Genomic DNA, 22,696 nt, shown 5'->3' with positions numbered 1-22,696 from the left:
GGAAACAAACTGTATTTCACACCACAGACAGCAGCACACCACCACACTGCTGGAGGTCCACAGGCAACACAGGCAGACCGACTGACCCACAACAGGCACCTGCCTGAGAAAAACTGGGGGGGGACACAGTGTTAAGGTGGTAAGGAAAAAATTTATAACACACAGATTCCTTCAGGATGAAAGGGATCAGAAAGAGCAGAAATGGGCAGGTGGTGATGGGAGGCAAAAGAACTGCCGGAGATACTGAGAACAGGGCTAAAAAGGGCAAGGTGTTCATTTCAACACATTCCTCTTCCTGATCAACACCATGGTGGATACTGCACAGGTCAGCACTGACATTTGTCCTGTTGCCCTTTCACACCAGCCTTCCCAGGAATTTACCTTGAAAGGCCTTCCCCAAAAATCCTGAAAGTCTAGAAGTACCAGAAAGTGAACCTTGGCATCAACAATTTCTCACCAAGACAATATTTAAGTTCAAGCCAAGAAGGATGGAAGTATTTAAGCATCTCTTTGCAATATACCTTCCTCACAGCATCCACAGCAGACTTAGCAGTTAGCAAAGGACAGGCATGAGTAGAAAAATTACTGCCAGATCCCAGCGAAAGGAAAGCAAAATATCTACCAAAGACAGAATTACCAAAAGAGCTGGGATTTGTGGAGGCCAGCAGAAAAAACACACCTTCCCCATACCCCAAGGCATGCTTCTAGTCTTCACTGTTGTGAACAAACTTTCCAAACACAGACATGTGCAACCCAGGTAGTGACTGCAAGAGGCTGCGGGACACGAGAAACAAGAATTCTAAGGGAAATTATTTCACCAGCATTCATTCACTTTCATGGGTGTTATATCTGCTTACAATGTATTTAAAAGGTAAAAATTAACATTAGGAGCAATAAGAATAGGTAATGCAGTGAATCAACCAAAGGGTGTCCAGATGAAACACATGAGGAACAGCTGAAACAACATACTGGGTTCAGACTAGAAAAGAAATTATGAGGCAAGAGAACAGAAAAGCTGTAAGGACAAAACATGGGGCAGGGACAAATAGAACACATTCGCAAAAGCAGTGGTCCTTTGAAAATGGCCACTTGTGCAGCACAGCTGAACACTGGATATTACCATGAGGCTGCACTGTACTTTCAATGTTCCTGCATATTGCTAAAACACAGAAGATGGGCCGTGAAGTTCAGGAGAAGCCAGGGCAGATATCTAGACCTGCTGACTGAAATTACAATGACCTGAGCCCTTTCAAAGAACCAGACCTGCTTCACACTGCCTCCACAGAAACCTCCTGTGTTCATTTCAGCAAGCGAGCAAAGCCTTAAAATTCACCTGCTGTTTCACGACAGCCAGAGGTGAGTGACCTGCAGTGAGCAGACAAGGGCTGTATCGAGGTTTGGGCCTCCCCCATTCACCCGCCCTCGACATACCCAGTTCAGCACAGACAGACACACATGGTGAGCAATACTTGGTTCCTCCTACAAACCAATGTGTCATGCTTAACCTCCACCCCTCCTCAGCTCCAAACCACAACAGCAGCACTGGGAATTCAGGAGGCTGTTACACAACTGTGAGGTGTCTGCAACACAACAGAGACATAAATTTCTTGGAGTTGGGACCTCTGTAATCCAGAGACAAAAAGAGTTTCTTCCTAGGATTAACATCAGTTCCCGGAGATAACTGGTGTCTTAAACTAAGGCCTTCCTGATGTGGGGTTGAGTAAAAAATGTTAAAATCGTTCTTAACATATTTAAATAATTCTTAACACCAAACCAACCCTGAAACACTTCTTCTCAGCAGTCTGCAGGCCTCTCAAAATGCTATTAGAGCCCCGATCAAAGATGTCAGAAATTCAGCAGCAAAAGGCACCATTGCCACCCCCACACACTTAATTTCTGCAGAATGTCCCAGCCCATACCTGTTTGCAGAATCTCAGGAATCCAATTGAATATGTCTTTCCCCACAGGCAGCAAGTCCCATACACACAGCTGGACCTGAAAGAACCAACACAAGATGACACAGTTCACAAGCAAGATTTGGGCAAGAGTGCAAGATTCCTACCCTCTTTATCTACCTCTCTGTAGCTAAGTTGCAGGACTGATGCTTTCTGCAACAATGACTGCAGTTATGGCCATACCCTCTTCTGGAGACGCGTCTAAAACAACATCCTGACTATACGCTGCAATTTTTTTTTCCTGTCTCCGAATAGCATGGGGAGAAATATAGATCCTAGAGGAGACACACACAATCAACTGAAGACAGAAAATATTTAAAGGAAGAGAAGGGAGTAAGAAAATAAACAAAGGAACAGGCAGGTGTCCAGAAAACCTGTGAATCAGTCCAGCTTGCTTAAGAGGATGTGATCAGCCTGATCTGTCTCAGAGCAAGGTAAATCATCATCATCCACGCTGCCCAGCTCCAGCAGACATTTGCCACCTGACACAGTTTTTCAGGACAGGGATAAAGAAATAGTAGATGGGCACAGAAGGAGGACAGCGTCATGCTGTAAGCACAATAAATACTCACTCAATTGGTTTCCCTCTGATCTCAGACATGATGGAGCTCTCCCCTCCCAAGTACTCATAGCAGAGGCTGAGAAAGTTGTATATTACAAAGGCTGCAAAGACATCAATCACAGTAAAATGACAACCAACTTCAAAACAGGTGCAAGGACCTAAAGTACAGGCAATAGACCAAACATAAGCAGGGACTGCTTATGCAGCACCTTTCTCTTCAAAGCACTCCAGATTTTCACTGCATTTATCATCCTACCTCAGCACTCACAAGACAATCTGAATGGGAGTTTGGCCAAGGTCCCAGGCCAGTTCCATGACTTGTGCCAAAAGGGTCACAGAACCATTTAAAACTGTGGTCAGTCTCTGTTTTATTTGGCATCTGTAAGATGCCATTCTTTACAGGGTTCCTGTGCATTATTCCAGGACATTACACTGGTACTAAATAATCTGGAAAAGCTATCTCTGATCCACCAGCCATGTTATCTCCTGTATTTAACCTTTTAGCTGATGAACACAGTTTGTCTCTGCCAGGTAACCAGGCTACAGACATAAGAGTTGGAGAAACACAGAGTTTACAACAATCAGTGAAACTCTGTTTTCATGTCTTGTGGGGACTTCCGCAAAACAGGCTCTGTGCTTCCTTTCCTCAAAAAGATGAAATTTCCTGCGTGCTGAATAAAATTCTCCTTAGGCCACCTCTTTTCTGCCTTCTCCAGAAACCTGTTACAGATGACAGACTGATCACTAACACTCTGCCCCATTTCAGTTCCCCATAACTACAGACGTATCTCCTTTTCATGGGATCCAAACTCACTTAAATGTGCCTGAAGTGAGCCTGTATACACCCTGTCTGCCACTCTCTTGAGTTGTTATAATTGCTGTTGGACCCTCAAAGTCGTGAGATTTTCTAGGGCAAGGACTGTACTTCTGCATTTGACACGGACAGCCCTGGGGCAAAATGACAGACCAGATGACCCTTCTTGCAACATTATATTCTATGGTCACCTGTGTCTTAACATTCCCTGGAATGACAACACCCAAATCCTGGTTTTTGCCCCAAATAACCGGGATAGAAACAGCAGTCTCAAGGAACTTTAAAATAAGAACAGGAACTTAATAATGTACAACACTGAGAAGCTGATCTCCCCAAGCAGCCAGTTATTAGACCTGAGGTCAATTTTTCCACATGAATGATCTTCCGAAGTCAGACAAATTCTTCTATAAGCATCTAAACTATGCCCTGGCAAAGATACTCCACGGTCCCCAAAACACTTATAGTCTCAAAACACTGTACTTATGGCTTGTAGACGTGTCTAGCTGGCAAGACTGCTATGGCACATAAAAGCCAGTGGTATACATGCTTCTATGTATGTAATTGGGATATTGTTATGATATCCCAATGATCTGTAATCCTTATTATTGAACCAAGTACACACAGTAATAATTTCCAAAGCTTTCATCAGGACAAAAAACACCAACCACAGAAAACTTATTTAAATAACTGTGGTAACCCCTTTTGCCTTCAATTTTCCTGCAACTTAGCTGACAGCACCCAGAGGAAGAAAAGCTAAGCTTTTCCTATTGTCCTCCAGTGACCCCTGCCCTCTGATGTGGTCATTACAATACCAGCTGCCCATTCCCCAAGCTCTAGGGAAAAGATGACATCAGAGGAAGAAAACAAAACAAAACAAAAGGGAGAAATATCTGCCCATTCACCCCCAAAAGAAGTGCTAACTAGCAAAGCTCATCACACCAGCAAAGAACTCTTCTCCCATTCCCATCCACATCCATCAGATGGTATTCATGATATCAACATAAAAAACGCCCCAAATAAACCCCACTTGTGTCAGTGTTTCTGACACCTTGATTTGTACAGAAGCAGTGACATGAGAGAGCAAAACCAGAACAGGCTCCTCCTAACATACACTACAAAATACAGTCCGTAAATGGCTTAAGACAGCTTTCAAAATTTACTAGTAGGGTCTTCTTCCTCCATTCCCTAAAAGCCCACTTTGCAATGTAAAACCTTTCCAAAATATAAAGAAGGTGGATGGCAAGAGACAAAGGCTGTTTCAAAGCAATCCCCAGAAAAAGTGAGGGAGAGAACCTGCTTTCCAAAGGCATCTTCACCTCCACTTGTAGTTTTCTCACACAGGCCAACATGCCGAGGTGAACACTGGAGCACTGGCAGCCTCCTGAGCAGATGCTCAAATGCTTGCAAACTCCCAGGGCAAGAGAGGCAGAGGGACAGTGGCTGTTGCTAGGAGAGCAGCAGGCTTCCTGCTAGACCCATACACACACACAGGGGCGGGGAAAGAAAAAATCCCAGGCCCGAAACAAAGATGCCTTCTTGCATCGTGTGTGCGCATTTGCCATCTGCTGCTGCATCCAGAGCATTGCTGGGGACGTGAAGGAAGGCCTCCTGGTCTCTTCAGCTGATTAACTTGTTCACATGGCCAGGGGCAACTCCCTGCATTGCAGATCTCGCCAAAACAACTGCACCAATGATTTAAGATTTATGAGGGTATGGTGAGAAATTGTCCTCGAAAAGACACTGCCAGAGTGCAGTATCTCCTGCTGAGTGGGTAGAGGCTTCTTAGAGGATGAGACTAGGAGGGAAGTTACAATAGCATTTACAGGAAAGTAACCATTTCCCTCACATACAGTGCTAGTGTATCGCGGCAGCAGATAACCAAAACTAAGCAGGTGATCATCCTGAACGTGGCACCCTCTCTTCTACAGGACTCCAAAGCACTTTACACTTCACCAGCCCCAGCACGTGGCCACTGTGCAAGCACACAACTGGCCACAGGATGGGACCAGAAGAATACACTGCTAACAAGCTGCACCAGGAACACAGGACAAAGCAGTGTCTGGCTGCTAAGTGCTGTTAAAAGATGCAGGAGCTCAGCAATATGTCACTTTCTAACACCCAGATACCATCAGATTTTTTGGCTCCACCAAAATCTTTTACATTCCTGAAGCAAAGGACCCCAGAAAACCATAAACTTAAGTCTCTAGAGAACCCTGGAAGGAAGGTTCATGCTCAGAGGCCAGTGAAGGAGAGGGTCAAGTTGGACAGAGCTTTGAACAACCTGATCTAGTGAAAGGTGTCCCAGCCCATGGCAGAGGTGCTGCACTAGATGATCTTCAAAGGTCCATCCTGAGACAAACCATCCTGCCATTCTATGATTTTCAGTCACTGAGCAAGCCATGGTCATCCAGTTAGGTACACCATTCAGTAGGTGACAGCGATGCTCTCTCCAGAAATGCTGTTTTCAACCAGAAATAAAGTTCTCTCAGGGCAGAGACTTCCCACCCCCCCATTTTCTGTCTGACCCCTCCTTACCTTCATAGCAGTCCCGCACTGTGCCAAAGTAAACATAGTACTGGTCATTGGTGAAGAACAGGAGACTGAGCCATGAGTCAAAGGCATAAATGGGCACAATGAAGAGGATCCGAACGATGTAGCGCTGTTCATTTGGGCAGCTATAGCAGCGGAGATGCATGTAGATCTGAGAGACGGAGAGGGGAGACCAGGATCAGCGGTATATGGAGCAGAGAGGAGAAAGTAGAACTGGAGAGTGAACTGGGCCAGGAAAAACAAACTCACTAAATCACCTCTCGATTGCCTCCAGCAGCCTCAAGGTGATGAACAAAAAAGACAAGTCACTGTTATCGTATGGCACTGATACAGCAACCCTTAGTTTGCAGAGAGGGGGAAGGAGAGGGAAAATGGAGGCATTTCTAATCTAGTTTCTTATAGGGAATTGATTTATTTTTACATAACCTTGCTCACATTCTTTTTGTTCATACCTTTTTTTCCAGCCATCAGTTCTACATTCCTGCTATCCTCTTTTAAGTACCTAAGATTCATTATACTGCAGGCTGCTTTTCTCTGAAAAGAGAAGGTGCGGGCACGCTTGCTGTGAACACTCACACTTTTGGCTGTTTTGGATGCTTTCTAGACTTTCACCTGAAGCAACCTAAGAGAGCCCTTTATAGCACATCCCAAAGCTGATAAGCTACAGCCCATCTGCTCAAAAGGTGTTATTCTGTACACGGGCGACAGCACAGCCACAAAGGGTCAGCCATCAAGGGAGCACTGAGCTCATGCAGTGTGCTCAAGGAACCACACAGTTTGTTCTGTCTGACTGCACACATGCCGATCTCTCTAAGTCACTGGCTGGGGGGAGCACAGCATCTCCACCCTTCCTGCTCCCACCACTCACAGTTCCTTAGGTGTGGGGTTTAATGATGGCTAAGATGCTTTTTTACAGAATACCCACCTCCCCGAAAAGGTATTGACCACAAGCACACCCTGAAGATGAGCACAACCCCTGCAATGCCCTAATAACACGGGCAGAGCTTCAGCATGATTTGTGGGTACACTCTCTTGACCACGGAGTCAGGAGACGCAAGGCCTCTGTACAGCAATTCTCCCTGAGCTGCTGTCCCAGCTGCTGGAACTACTAACAGCCAGCTGATTACATACGTGCCTCACCACTGACTGATTCTGCCGCCTGAAGAGGTACAAGCATTTGTTTGAAGCTTCACCCTGCATTTTGGGGTGCTGTGAGGATTCTCCAGAGACTAAAAAAACATACGCTCTCATCTTTCCACTGTAAGGGAGAGAGGCTTGTGCCTCCCCAGCTGTCTGTTGCTTGTTCCTCCCTGGTCAAAACTGACTGAAGGGCTCAAAAATACTTCTGTTTCCTTTCCCTATGAAATGCTCAAAAATACTTCTGATTCTTCTTCTTAACCCATGAGGAGCTCACAAAAAGCTCATTTCCTGAGGAGAACAGGTTGAAAATAAGCTAACAAACCTTAGAGATATTTTTGCCTTGCGACAATCCCAGTGACACATCTCATCCAGCACAGAGACAGCTGACACCAGAGTTCAGATGACTCCGAGCTTTGCCCTTGGGATGTCAAAAGAGCCCTGTGATCCGTGTGCTTATGCGCCTAGGAAAGCACAGGAACTGCTGCCGTGTAAGAGGACAACAGCGCGTTTCAATCAACAGTGTCTCTGGCACTGACCTCCACGGGTTTCTTCAGAGAAGGGCATTAATCCCTAACTGTGCAATGTTATACTGCAGCGGAAAATTTCTTCCTGCTCTCAGCAGGTGATCAATTTGACAGGAGGATCCATGGCACTTGTAATTGTTACCCAAGCTGGAGAAACTGCAGGTGTTACTCTTATTCATCTGTGACTAATCCATTTTTTACCTTCACTAGCCCCTGTACTCCATCAATAGGCTGTACTTTTCTACATTCTAGTCATCACCCTGGAATCTACAATCCAACAGGTACAAAATATGGGTTGATAAATAACAAGGCTTGTGTTTCCCCACTGTATTTTTCAGTTCACATGACAACTGCATGAAAGAGAGGTACAGAACAGGATGCAAGGTTTGACTTACTCAGGTTCCCAGGACGCCTGCCCCAGAGAGAGGGGAGGGGGAAAAATTAAAATGAAACATTTCCTGCTACTCCTTTCCGCAGCAGAGTTCAGCCTGTGGAATCCACTGGCACAGCAGATCAAAGGAGGAATGTCAAACAACAGGTGACTAGGATCTTTTAGCTAACAGCTGACACAATAAAAATGGCAATATTCAGCTAAAGATCTGTGAAAGGACGACCTAAGATAACACACCTTTCTGTAAACCTTCAAGGGATGGCCAAATGTTTTACACCTGCGAATTTTAAAGCGTGTGCTTCCTCTCTATTCACACTATGGAAATGGTCTGTTCTTCATGTGGGGAAAAGGAAAGAATGACAAGTACAAGTGACAGGGTTTTACCTGATGGCAGGTGATGAGCAAAGCTGTCCATACAAAGAAACCTGAGATAGCCTGAGCAGCAGTGGTCATGAGGAATATTGGCTGCTCCACAGCCGTGGGGCTGCCATCCTCTGGCATCCCGGAGAAGTTAGGAGCCACAGCTGGAGTGGTGGCAGTTGACCCCAATCTGGGGGCTGCAGTGACATCAGTCATCATAATCATGGTGCCTTTTGGTGTGAGGTTCCAGTTGGGATTGCTAAAGAGCTGCCCACGGGCCAAGACCTGTCAGGGAAGAGAACCACAAAGCAAGTGAACCCAGCTGAAAGGAGTCAGGAATGTAATAGAACTTTGCATCTCTCACATGCCTTCCACCAGGCTGCTCACATGCTTTGTGAACAGGACCTGGGTAAGTCTGCCACTGCCACCCCTTGTGATATAACAGATCATGTGGTACTCGGGAATCTCTGACAGCCCCCCAGAGATCATAAAATCTGGCCACTGCCATCATCACCACCCTTCTGCAATAAAAATATATAAGATGAATACAGCATTCACCAGAGATCAAAGAATCATAGAATGGTTTGGGTTGGAAAGGACCTTAAAGACCATCTAGCTCAAAGCCCTGTGCTATGGGCCAGGGACTCCTTCCACTAGATCAGGTTGCTCAGAGCTCCAACAAACCTGTCCCTGAACATTTCGAAGGATGGAGCATCCCTAAGTCCTCTGGGCAACCTGTGCCACTGTCTCACCTCTCTCACACGGAAGAATTTCTTCCTAATATCTAATTTAACTTTTTCTCAGTTTAAAGCCACTTCCCTTAGTCCTATCACTACACAAGCCTTGTAAAAAGATCAGGCAGAAGTATCTAAACCATCCCTTCTGGAAGATGACAGGCACACTGAAGTTAACATCTTTATTTTCCATAAGAGTACAGGCTATTCTGCTGTGTCCTACTGTCATGATTAGCCTGCCAAGCTGCAACAAGAACATGTGCCACAGTATCCCTGTGCAGGAAGGTGGCAGGGGGAAAAATATTCTAATTCCTCCAGCAAGCAATGCCCACCTCTCCTACAGCCACGATGGAAATCACACTCAGCCCAAAGCGCTCTCATTGAAGGATATGCGCTGAAAGCTCTTCTCACTTTGACAGCGTGAACAGCATAAAAGTCATGCTTTTACCAAAATTTCTATGGCATGGTACATTTAGCCAGCCTGTTATTAATCTTACTAACTTTACATTGTATTCTACATGATGTGAATTTAACCTGACTGGCTTTTAAAAGCTACCTGACACATAAAAACACATACAGAACACAAGAATATGCAAGATTTCAAAACAGCATGACCCTTGGCTATTTCTTGGCTAAAAAGCTATCTTCTTTCAATGGAACAAATTCTTGAAGGTCTAAGATCTAAAGCAGCTATTATTTTCAATTTGGTCATAAGCAGGCTCTAGTGTGACCTCTGGATTGTAGGAAGATAATCCACTTAAACCAAGATCACAAGCAGGCAGCCATTGGTTCTATCCATTAGAAGAGCTGCTTCTGATGTGCCTATCAAAGGGAAAAGCATAATACTGCCTCCTTCTGATAACCTCCTAATATTTTTCAGAAGAGCACTTCTATAAAAGCTCAAGTCATTGCTCCTACACAGGCCTTTATGATCAGTGGATGGAAAGGGCTTTGGAAAGGCCAATGAACCACTGCCAGACTTTACAGCTACACCAGGGAAGGACACATCTGTCATCTACTATCTACTGACAGGTTGTTAGAGAACACAAAAGAGAACATATATTCACAGAGGAACTGCCCCAGCCCTGCTCCACCTGCAGCCACAGCACAAACTAGGGAACAGGTACCCAGTAAAAGCAGAGTGCCAGTAGCAAGTCCTTTCCACATGCACGCTAAGGCATGAAAATGGCCCCTTTAGCATAGGCTTTTCCAAAACACACACTCGTATCACCAGCGTGCAGCAGCCTGATGTTACCTCATGTCACTCTCCACCTCCTTTCTGCTTCCTTCCATGGGGGAAAAAGAAAAGTCCTGGGAAACACTCAGATTTGTTTAAGCGTGTCTTCTGTAGGTGGAGCTGCACAAGTGCTGTGCTTTAATTTACAAACTAATCGCCAAACTTTCTTTGTTCTTTCCAATAGATCCCTGTTCTGAGTTACAGCTTTCTATAACTGCATGTACAGTAGGACAATTCCTCTCCAGTCCTGATCAGTACAGAAAATGTAACTTCAGTTTTGAGCTTCTAAGCATACGCACACACACATTCCATCATCTGTACTATATCTAAATATTTGGAGAGATGGAGGCTGGGTGGAGATGTCACAAGTTAGCAGCTTTTATTGCTTTTAAAAGAAAGATTTCTACCCAAGTAACTTCTGAAGCAACTGAATACGCACAGTGCTGAGAGTGCTTCCACAAAGCTCAAGAAGGGCACATCTAAAATGATATCAGAGCAGATGCACCTGTGGTTAACCTAGCTCTAAATAAAGTCCAGCCAGCTGCAGTCTTGCACATCCCAGTGCACTTTGGGAGCTATGCAAGACAGGAAGCTGCTAAGCCCTTCCAAAAGTTCATGGGGGAGAGGATCTGTACAGCAGACAACGGGTGCCAGAAGAAACAGGACCTGGACCTCCACACTCCAGCTAATCAAACCACATCAGCAGCAGAGACCCAAATGCAGCAGCAGTAACATCAACAGAACTGAAGATCTGAAAGGGAATTCTTCTGTGTCTCTGCACTCATTTTAAAATAAGTGAAAACAGCAAAAAGTGATCAACAAGCATTTTGTCATGACAGGGATTATGTATTCATAAGGAACGTCACTCATAAATTGAAGTTGTATATGTAATCTTAACACTGCCCCCTTGTGATTATACATCAACAGCCATTAATTACAGGATTGTGCATCATTCTTCACCTAATCCCCTTCAATTCACACAGCCATTGAAATTAATAACTTATTCCACCACTGTGTTCTGAAAGAAAATATACAAACTCTCTTACAAAACAAGGCTTACATCTCCTACCGAAACCACAAACCAGCTCGCTCATGAGCACTCAGGGCTGCCCCTGAGGACAGCATTTTATTTCCTTGACACCTTTTATTGGTTCTATGCATCAGTTTGCAGTTCATTCTCCTTGCTAGTGAAACATGAAGGAATGATGTACTCCAAAATCCACAAAATTAACATAAACCCTCCAAATTATCCCTTCTAATCTCCTCAAGCCCCACACACCAAAGCTACAGTGACAGGTATAAGTAGTGCACAAAGCTGTTGTTATGAAATTCTACTGAATGCAAGAAGCTGAAGCTGTAAGAGCAATTCCAGTCTATGCTTAAGAAACAGGTAATAGCACAGATGATTGGAGCATTAATCAGGAAAGTGGATTTCAGCTCATTCACTGCCACCAGCTCAGTCTGTTAGCTCCTCTTCTGCCTTTTTAAAAAGAGCATTGTGAGGGTGGGCTGTGGCAACTCATCTTGCTTCTGAGATGTCTTTTCCCACTGTGCAACAGGACACAAGCCCAGAAAAGCCCAGACAAGGCAGTGCCTGGGAACATGTCACAACAAAAATACTGCCTTGATAAGCTACAGATCCAGTACCTTGGTATCAGCAGCTTCCCTCTTACACTGTGAATGTGTTTTGACATTTTTTTCTTGGACACCCACCTCCATCACAGCCCAAGCCAGCACCACAACACACTTTCCTGCTTACTCTCATGCCTGGGTAAAAAGGTACTTTCCAAGAGCCATAAAGCGATTCCCTATTCACCTCCATCACCTCCTGGCTGTCATCTCTTTCCTGGTGCTCCTCCCAGCTGGCTGTATTTCTCTGTTGTTTCTTGTGCATTTTAAGCTCCCTGGGACAACCATCTTTTTGTTCTCTGTCCAGACAGTTCCCAGCACTGCAAGGTACCAAACCACGAGGAAAGCGCTTGACATTACCATATGTCAAATTAGAGGCATTTGGAAACCTGAATTACCAATGCAATACAAACGAATCTAATGCATAATAAATTTTGAAACATTTCTTACTCTTCTGCCATATCCTGTTTTCTCTTCCCACCTGTTTCATCATTGCTTTCAGTTCAAGGAAGAGTAAAGTTCCTTGCACGCTTATGCTCCCTCCTATGTTTAGAAGAGTTCTCCTAAACATATCAAAGGAAAATACTTCAACACTTCTAAATTTCACTCTTGGAGCTTCCCCATCTCCAAGTGACTACCTTGCTCCCCCCGCAGGTAACCTGCAACATAACAGGCCCACAACAGGGACCTGGAAAAGCACCAAACTTTGGAAACTGGAAACAAGCACACATAAAAGTACATCTACATAAACATGCAGGACTTTTGGACACAGGTAAGGTGTATTCCAGGATGGCCACAAGAAATTTGGATCAGAGCTAGTATGATTCTTCTACATGGGTTACAGAAGTTTCTGGCAGTGCTGAGGGCTATACACAACCACCTCCCAACATGGAAGGCAGGGATCACATCCCCATCCCCTACTAGCTGTCACCTGTTCCTGCCCAGCTGTCATTACAAGTTATGTATATTAGAGCAAGACAAGGCCTTGTGCTGCCAGGGCATTAGCTTAGACACCAAATTAGTACCTCTTACACCTATCTAACACACCTTCTGAAAACACTTGAGGAGTATTGGGGGGACTCCCAATGCAAGGAAGGGAAAAAGAAAACAAAACATAGCCTGTGCTATTTCTATCAAGATAACTATCCTGATAAAAACCCAGAGATGCAGAACACTGTTACAAATATTGATAGAGAAGAAGCTCCAAATGGCATGGGGACCACTTCTCTTAATGACACCACACAGATGTAAAGTAGCAGGGATGTGTCCACATGGCCTGCATCCACAGAAAAAACAGCACACTAATTCTCCACAAGAGCAGATTGCCAGTCCTGTATCTTTTGGAAACAGAGACCTCCAACACTAACATGGCAGATTCTTCTGCTGAAAATAAACTCAAAACAGAAAACAGACAGGATGTGGCAAAAGTGAAAACAAAAAACTTCATTTTTGGCTTGCATAAAGGCATGGAAAATGTTACCACTGAGGAGGAGCTATTTCTGCATAAACAAACATAAATATGAAAACCTCACTTCTGATGCAACAAAAGTGGTGTAAGAGGAGGGAAGAAAGGTTCAGGAGTGGTCCTTCAGTTCCATGGGGCACATCTGAATATTCCAACACAATCTAGTAAAGGAGGAGGTGTTTGCCTGCTCCGAGCAAGACCTACCCCAGTGCCAACAGGAAAAGAACCCCAAACAGCAGGACTCAGAAGCTGTTCTCTCCCATCTGCAAAAACAATCTGTGTTTTTAAAATAGATCATCTCATCTGAGGCTGAAAGTATTTAATTTCTAAACTGCTAAGTGAGCAAAGAATGATACACAAAGCTATCCCACGAAAGAGTCTTAACAGCTAAGCCTCCTTCTGCTGTACAAGACACAAAACAAAAAAACACACACAACCTGGCTGCAAGGTTCTCCTGGAGAGCTGTGAGACAAGACAATGTTCTTCCTTAAAACCTACTCCACACCTACATTGCTTTAAATATCCACCATACTGAACTTTGTTAAAATACCACAAAAACATTCCCCATTCCCCTCAAATTCTTATTTCTTCAAGAGTTTCTCCATTAAATTATCTTTATTCTGGATCCAAAAAGGCCAATACAGAAGTGCCATGCAGTAGATAAATCAGAGCCGGAACTTTCTGCATTTATTAGGACACAATCAAGAGCTCTATATCAGTGAAAGCTTAATGTTTTTGACAATGTGCCTTAGACTTATAAGGAATACAAAAACACAGGACAAAATGGTTCAATGTTTATGTTAGACCATTTTAATTATAACAATGCCTAAAATTGCCAACTGGGACCAGCTCTTTATATTATGCTAGATACATATGATAAATAGTTAATCTGAGGTGTTTTCAACACCAAAGGGATGGCATCACCAGCTGAAATGGCAAAAGAGAGGAAAAGGAGCAGGTAGATAGGACAAAACAGCACTACACAGTAAGAGAGTCACTGGTACAGCTGAAATCAATGATAGCAATCCAAGAAAAATCAAATGCTTTTACATTTATTACTTAAATTGCTTTTGCTCTCTGGGGTGGCATCTAGTTTACTTAGCTATGAGACATTAAAAGGCCCCAGCAGTGCATTTTTAAGCTCTCCAGCAGGACTCCCAAAACAATCGGAGTTGAGTACGGGACCTGGCATGCAATTTTAACTGGTACAACTCATTTACATTTTACTGCTCATGCTGGGCAAAGCTTTCTTAACTTCAAGTCGGTAAAAGTCACCACACAATACACACCTGACACACAGGCACACACGGGTAACTCTGAACACACATGAGCAATGCTGTCACAGTCACAAGACAGGCACTCAGCAGACTCACAAACACATGCAGCTGCAGCACCCCATGTCAGCTTAACGCGCTTGTCTGTCTGCACAACGAGTGCAGATCCAAATGCAGTTCTCCTCAGTGTTATTTCTTTAGAGGAGAGAACAGTCTGAAGAGATGCCCCAGTCACAATTTCACAGCTGTCAGTACAGTCAGAGAAACAAGGGGAAAGTGTCACTGGGACAGAAGACCAGTAGGGTCAGCAAGAGTGGAGCAGGGAGCCATTAGCTCAGAAGCAGAAGGTAGAGGAGTCAGGCACCTAAGGCAGACCAAACCACATGGCAAGGTGCACACCCTCTAAGCCATACTCAAGAGATGATCCCATGCCTGCATACACATAAGACCGCACTGTACACACAAACAATTTAACCTTCAACAAGGTCACACCCCTATGTTCCTCATTTTAGGGAAACTAAAATCTGAGAATGCCACAAAAATCTTCTGCACCTGCAGCTCACACAGCCCCCACCCATTTTGCTACCCTATAGTCATCCTAAGAGAAGCTTCCCCTCCCCATGCGCCATTAGAAAACTCAGAATCAACAACAAAACCCTTTTACCCTGAGCCATGCACTCTTCTTTCCAGAGTTTTTTTCTGCTCTATTAATTTCTGTTGTCTCACTGTACTTGCACAGCCCTCCTCCCCCCCTCCTCTTTTTTTTTTTTTTTTTTTTTTTGTGGACTGACCCACATTGTGATAGGTCAATATCTAACATCCAGTCCCTTTTTTGGAAGGAGACAGGAAAAAGAGAGAAAGGGGGAGGGAGAGGAGGGGAAGGAATGTTCCCCAACCTTCTCTCCTTCGAGAACAGGATCAAACACGCTTAGGGCACGCACAGCATCCCTTTCCCATACTCCCAACAGCACAACTCCACACAAACCAGGCAAGCCCTCTGCTCCCAGGGGAGAAACACAGAACGAGTGTAAAGATATTCTGCGACTGGCAGAGGGGAAAGAGGCAAGAAGAAAAAAGGGTGTGTTGCAAACAGTTGCATCCCACATGACAGAGGATGTTTGCATTTTATTTTCCAAACTCTCAAGAACAAAGTGAAATCAGAACTTTTTCCACCAACACTTGCGTTCATTGTTTCCCACCTCTGAGTGCCAAGACGGGGTAGACAACAGTTTTAAAGTCACCACAGGGTATGTATTTATATGGTTTCTTTATATGGTTTATAAGTATGTATTTATACGGTTTCTTTAAGTAGAATCAGAACTCAAACTCTACAGCAGCATGGAAAAGTATTGAACTTGTGGCAGTCACACACAAAGGAAGGTTTTCTAATACATTGGAGTATACTTTTCCACCCAGAAGATGACACATAGAATCTATCAGATCAGATCCACACTTCAATTTAGCAAGTAAATGAGCTGGAAGAACCCAGACACCTTATCACAGGTCTAGGCAAGTGTGCCTAGTGGTGCATATGAGGGCAATGGCACATCTGACTTCCCCAGCAATCATTCTCTCATGCAGACATGTAGCAGTGGTGAACACTGCAGGAGTAAAATCAGTGATTCTCAACAAAGCACACAAGGCCACACTCACTATAAAGCCATTTTCTTATTGCTGCAGGAACAACTGATTGGCTTATTTTTGTTTGTAGTTTGTTGCTCTTTTTTTTAATTTTTTTTCTCTAAACCTCTGGACATAGGACACAAACATCCTTCCTAATTCCCCAAAATCATGAACTTCTAAATTCATTGCTCCTATCTAACATTAGCCCCTCCACACTTCTCTCCTGCCCTGCTACTCCATCAAGAAAAATAAAAATACCACAGAGGCAAAGTTCTGAAAGCCAAATTAGGACCTTTATATTCCTGGACTCATGAGTGTCTCTTTATACCGAAAGCCATCGGCAGCAATGCATCTTCTCTATACAGAAAAAAAATCACACCAAGCATCAACCTGAGAGGGTGCACACTTAAAGAAAGGACAAAGCTTCAACTCAATGTTTCCAGACACACTGACATTAAATTATGCAGTTGCATGAAGTTACTTGAAAGGGAATTGGTATGAATGACTTTTGTCTTAAGTCTTGTAAAATCAGTGCCATCACAAAGTCATTGGGAGGGGGGAAAGGAAGTCTGTAAGTCGGGAGAGTTTAGAGGAGGAGAGAAGTCACTCTCAGCTGACAGGACAAATAGCTGCAAATAGCTTCACCCACCACTAACCAGTCTTTCATAGCAAAACGTGCAAGGAAGAGACAAGATATGGTGAACCAGGAAGAGAAATTCACTCACTTCGAACCTGCCTCTTGAAGTGACTGACTTGTCCCTGTTCATTTCAAGTAACCTGGACAGAGACACAGCCACATTACCGCTGCTGAGGCTGTAGCTGTGTTGGAGACCAGGCAGCTGCAGGCTCCCAAGCCATCAGCTCAGCAGCCTCCAACAGCATCCGTGTCATGTTGTGCAGCCTGAGGAGGGAACACTGGGGCAGCAAGGTCAGCTTTTAAGGTATCATTTCATCCCATCTCCTTCTTGAAGCCTCACTGTTGCACTGTGTAACATGTTGCAGTCATTTTCTTTGCTGAATCAGAGAGATTTCTTTTTTTACTAGCGAGTTGATTGGGGGCCACATGTACAAAATACCCAGGCAGAGATGGACACTTTGGGGCTAGACACAAAAAATGTGAGGCCGTGACACCAACTCTCTATGCTCTTGGTCACTCTTCATTACACAACATCCTCAAATAACAGATCCTTTCACTATCATCACACTCCCAAGCACTGTGACTTTAAGATAATAATAGCAATATTCCCATCCTTCCATCCTTTCAATACAGAGACAGACTTGAGGGTGGGGAGAAAAATATCCAGGTACTGTATGGGTTAATACTGCAGGTAGAACGTCATTTATTTCCCTTTTCAGGTTCCTGTGAATTATTCCCCTCGGGGGCTATAAAGACCTGGTCAAACCCAGATACAGCAAAGCTCCTGAGCAGCTTGCCTATACACTGTATTTTCCCTGGACACAGCTTGCTCTGTTGCCTTCCCAGTCATGTTACTTACACCACCAGAAACAAAAACCCCATGGAGGTTGACCTGATTTTTAAAGAGAGAGAACCTGGCTATGAGCAAGTACTCCAGCCCCTGCCTCCTCTTAGAAGAGAGAGACTGAGGTGAGACTCCTGCAGGGTGGTTGCAACTCATGGCTTTATCTGGCAGAATTTCCCTTCCAAAAGGGGAATTGCTGCTCTGAAAACAAGTCCAGTTGCTCTCCCCAAAAGTAGTCCGTGCAGGGGGGTAACAAAACAAAACAAAAAAAACCCAAAAAAACCCAAAACAAAACAACAAAAAAAACCCAAAAAAAAAAAAAAAAAAAAAAACCAAACCAAAAAAAACACCAAAAAACACCAAACCCCAGGAAAAAAATGGGAGATGAGGGAAAGGAAGAAAAAAAATAACCCAAATTCCTTACTATAAGGGTGTTTTCAGCTCAAGCACTGTAATATTTTACAGTTGTTTTAGCTAAGTGTTTCAATCCATCTTATCACAGTGTCAAACTGCTTTCAGAGTCCCTAGCACTCTGGCAGGGTGTGATGTCTTGACAGGAAACCACTCTTCCACCACAAGAAAGCAAACCCCAATGAGTCTGGGAAGAAGTGAGAACAGCACACAACAGACACAGCGCTCCAAGCAAACAGCTGGGCAAAGCAGCACACAAAACTCCAACCCAGTGCTATTCTGTACGGCACCTCAAATTTCCAGGGCCTTGACAAGCACAATCAATCACAAACTCTAAAGCAGAGAAGAGCTTCTGCCCCCAGCCAGGGCCGCTCAGTAACACCCAGCTGCTTTGTTACATGGGCAGCCAGCAGCAGGCGTGTACTAGAAAACTCAACAGTACAAAGGTTAAATGCAATTTCTCTCTGAGGCTGTGCTGTCCTCATCATATTGTAGACAGACCAACCTGTACATTCACTGCTTTCCTTGGTTTCCTCAATTTTAGGCTGGAAACACTGAGAAAATGAGTCATACCAACGGCACTTCAGAATCAGCAAGTCTGATTTGAAACTTCGTGTTTTACTTCAAACTTCATTCAATACAACACTGGGCTCTTGAAGCAGCTAGGACCAAACAACAAACATCTCCTCAGGAATTCACTGCTTCCACCAGACACTGCTGCAAGAGCTCAAAGACATCCTTAGAGCTGCTGGAAAACGAAACAGGCACCTCTGCTAGAAGGAGCAGGTAACAATTTATCTCCCTCAGTGTAAACATCAGCCAATTAAAAACGAAACCAAAACAGGAAGGGAGAAGGAATGAAGGATAACTTCCACACACGGAAATTAAAAGGTTGTCATCTTACACCAAAACACGATTATTAGATGCTTGACTTAATGCAGCAGTAGAACTGGGTAGAAAAAGGGACTACCTTTTTTGAGGGGAAGGAGGTGTTTTGGAAGCTATTTTGTGCGAGGAAAAAAACCCACCCACCCTTCATTTATCCATGAGAAGAAAAGAATCCTAACCCCACAACTGCCAAAGCTCACCTCCCAGCCTGCTACCAGCAAACAGGCAAAGAAGCTGACAGAGAACAAGGCAGATTGCTAGCTGGATTCTGTCAAATGGTTAGAGACCAGACAGCTCAGAATGCTTTTGTTATGCCAGACCAGCCAGTCACACTGAACTTCACTTTCTGACCAGTTTATCTAAGAACTTTGACTGCCACGTGTCCTAAGGAGACAGACAAACCAAAAGCCCAGTGCCTGGGAGTGGTTGGCTCATCCCCTTGCTCCACGTGTTCAGTACTCTGAACTGATTGTAGGGACCTGAGTGCATCAGAAAGAAAAACATCTGCCAGCACCACTGAGCTGGTGAGAAACGCTGACTTCACCAGTAAGGCTTCCCAAGCATTTTACAGCAAGACCAAATCCCTCCTGCTCCAGATGCAGAGGCACCCACCTGCTGCTTCCATGCCACCCAGGGTTTACTGCACAACTCTAAGAATGATGGTATTAAGGACCTAAAAACCTGCTTCCCTAGACCAGAGCAGCTTTGAAGCCCATTTTCTCAGGGATGATGGTGAAAAGAAAGCCTGAAGTAGGCCTTTCTGGGATACCTCCACCGTAAGAAAAGCTCTCCCAAAGCCCTTATTGTTTAGTATTTAGCCAATATCCTAAAAGTATGAAAGTTTATTTTTTTGCCAGCAGTATCACACAAATACAAACCTTTAGTATTAGAAACCTGAAAACCATGGACATTTCTAGAGAAATCTCTGTTCCTTTTTGGGAGGCTGCTAAGCTCTTAGACCAAAGGGTAACATCCAGCAACACACATTCAAAGGCACAGTTAACTGCTGTATTAGAAGAGCCAAGTCTGTGTTAGTGGGATGTATGCTCTATTACATTTTTATTGATTGTTTTCTTTTTTTTTTCAGGATAGGAAAGCCATTTCTATTCACTCTATTAGCCTTTGCTCCATTATTGATCAATGTCTTCTATTTTTATCTTTAACAGAGGTAAACAGTCTTCTCTCTGGGGAAACCTGTCTTTATGTCTTCAATAATTATTCCTGTTCAAGCTCCTTGCATGTCAAGAACAATTTCAAACTTTCTGTAAGCAGGAGATTTCCTCTAGATTTCCCACTCCTCCTTCTCCGCCCACTCTTGACAGCTTCAGAGTGTTCCAGGCAGCTTTCACAGAGCTGTCCCTGAAATCACTCTAGTCCCTTTCCACAATTCATCAGGACTCAGTTCCGCACGCGTTCCTTCAAAGCCCTCCTTCCACTACAAGCTGCAGCTGCCAAGGCTGAATTCAGCCCTTACAGAACAACTGAGATTCCGAGACACCACGAGCACCTGAACAAGACCCACCACAACTCACCTACAGAGCAAGAGAACGCAGGCACCTCACACACCTACCTCACGCACCTAACACACCAGCGTATCCATGAGGCGGCTGTCAGTCCACCCAGTCCGAACCAAAGGAAACCAAGCAAACACAAACCTGGTGCCCACCGCGTTACTGCAGTCTGCTGAGCTCCCAGCCCACCCCGGACCAGACACACCCGTGCGGACAGTGGCACCCACCCAAGGGCACCAAAGAGCGTGACAGCGCTGGGGAACGAGGGGGCTGCGCTGGTGCGTGTGCATGCACGGGGAGAGCGGAACAGCTGCAGCAGGGACAGCCTGTGGGGAAGGAGGGAGAGGAAGGAATCGGATGGGCTGCACCGGGGGTGGGGGCGAGGTTCTGGGGGCTGCGCTGGGAGGCTGTGGGTAGACGCGGGGGTGGGCGGCGTGTGCGTCGGTCTGGAGGCCACGCGGGAGGAATGTGCGCGGAGGGGGAATGGCGGGGGCAGCCCTGAGGAGAAGGGGGCGCACACCGGGGGAGGAACGGGCGGAGGGATGAGCGGGGACGGGGGAGAGTAGCGCGGGTCAAGCCGGGGAACGGGAGGAGGAACTGCGGGGGAGCGGGAATAGCGACCACACCGGGCCGACGCGGGGCGCAAGGTGAGTTCGTGGGCGCCTCAACGAGCCAGCCCCGCGCCAGGGCGGCCCCTCCGGCCCGGCCCGGCCCGGCCCGCGCGCCACGTCTTACCATGCAGCGGGCGGGCGGGCGCGGCCCAGCCCGGTGGGGCGAGGAGGGGTCGGGTCGGGCCCTGCCCGCTGCCCCGCGGGCGGCGCCGGCACCGGCGCGGGGGCGCGGAGGCCTCAGGAGCCCATGGCGACGCCGGGCCCGGCCCGGCCCTCCCTCCGCGCCTGCGCACGGCACCGCGCGCGCCGCCCACTGCCCGCGGGGGAGGGGGAACAGGGTGACGTCACCGCTCCTCTCTTAAAGGGGCAGCGGCGGGCGGAGGCATGCGCGTCTCGGGCCGGGCACACGGGCGGGCCCGCAGCTCTTCCCGCCCGCCCGGGCGCCTCAAGGCAGGACCGGCCTCAGGAAGAGCCTCCCCCAGGCAGATTTCCACCCGACCTCAGCGCCGATTTCCCCCGACCCCCGAGTGAAACAAATTCACAGAGCGGTGTTGGAAGTCTACGTGCCTCTACTCAAGTCTGAACAAGGCACTCCAAGTCTAAAAAAAAAAACCAAAAACAGCAAACCAAAACCACAAAAGCCGAACGAAGAAAGAAAGCAAATGCACCACACCCTAGAACGTTTAATACGACTGTGTTAGCAAAAGGAGGCGACATCCTACCCGCGATAGGGTTGATGATTTTCTCTTTTTCTCCTGCTGCATTGGAAGGCCCCTGGCCCATCTTGAAGCAGACACGGAGCTGCTACCACACATGCCCCAAAATGGCAGCGCATTTCCATTTTGTCCCAGGCCAGAACTCCTGCCCCAAACACCCCCATAGCTCCTGGACCCTGCCAGACCACAGCTCTGCTGCTTCCACCACGCTACAGGGAGGGCAGTGCTGTCCCATACACAGGACACGTTCCCCTTTCTCACAGAAAAGAGGATTTGCAACGGAAATAGTCCAGTTTCATTCTGATCCTGCAAAAACACCCTCAAAATGGTGGCAGGGCAAATGCAGGATAGAGGGAACAGCAGAATACCCCATACCCCATGTCCCTGGAACTACCTTCCTCTTCCTGTCCCTCCTACACTCATCCCTGGAGCTGGAAGACCCATGCAGCAGGGAAACAAAGGACCAGCTCTTCCTGGACAGCTGGCAAAAAATAGGCTTGGAAAGAATTTGCAAAGTCATCAAGATCCATCATTTATTCCCAGCAGGTGTTTCTGACATTAAGTTTCAAGGGTTTGATAGAGCCTGGAAGAAACAGGCCTCTCATTAGGATAATGCAGGGATGTGTAACTACAGGAACAGCAATTTAGAAATCAATCCGTATTAAAATTTAGAATTTTACTGCCAGACTGGTCAGACAAGCAAAGGAGGAGAAACCCAAACAAACCACACCACTGCAGGCACCAAAGCAGCAGGTGCCACGCCACAGAGAGTTCAGCCTGTTTGCATCAGGCACCGTGCTGTTGTCAATGCTCTGCGCCC

The 22,696-nt window shown here is 45.8% G+C and overlaps 1 protein-coding gene across 3 annotated transcripts in view; it reads right to left on the bottom strand.

Moving 5' to 3' along the window:
* Nucleotides 1–21,463, bottom strand: part of TMEM184B (transmembrane protein 184B) — a 30,604-nt gene extending 9,141 nt beyond the window's left edge. For 2 of the 3 annotated variants that reach the window (XM_038153524.1, XM_038153525.1), the window contains exons 1-5: nt 15,300–15,322; nt 8,321–8,581; nt 5,867–6,032; nt 2,528–2,618; nt 1,920–1,995 (exon numbers count right to left, since the gene is read on the bottom strand). In XM_038153524.1, coding sequence (XP_038009452.1) covers nt 1,920–1,995; nt 2,528–2,618; nt 5,867–6,032; nt 8,321–8,521 — 534 coding nt within the window. In that variant the 5' untranslated portion in view covers nt 8,522–8,581; nt 15,300–15,322. Of the gene's footprint in view, nt 1–1,919; nt 1,996–2,527; nt 2,619–5,866; nt 6,033–8,320; nt 8,582–15,299; nt 15,323–21,284 lie in introns of those variants that run through there. The other variant, XM_038153526.1, reaches the window with a different exon arrangement.
* Nucleotides 21,464–22,696: the final 1,233 nt, after the last annotated feature.

Source organism: Motacilla alba, chromosome 1A, assembly GCF_015832195.1.
Source record: "Motacilla alba alba isolate MOTALB_02 chromosome 1A, Motacilla_alba_V1.0_pri, whole genome shotgun sequence".
Taxonomy (NCBI): Eukaryota; Metazoa; Chordata; class Aves; order Passeriformes; family Motacillidae; genus Motacilla; species Motacilla alba.
This window is presented reverse-complemented; position numbering and strand designations above follow the sequence as displayed.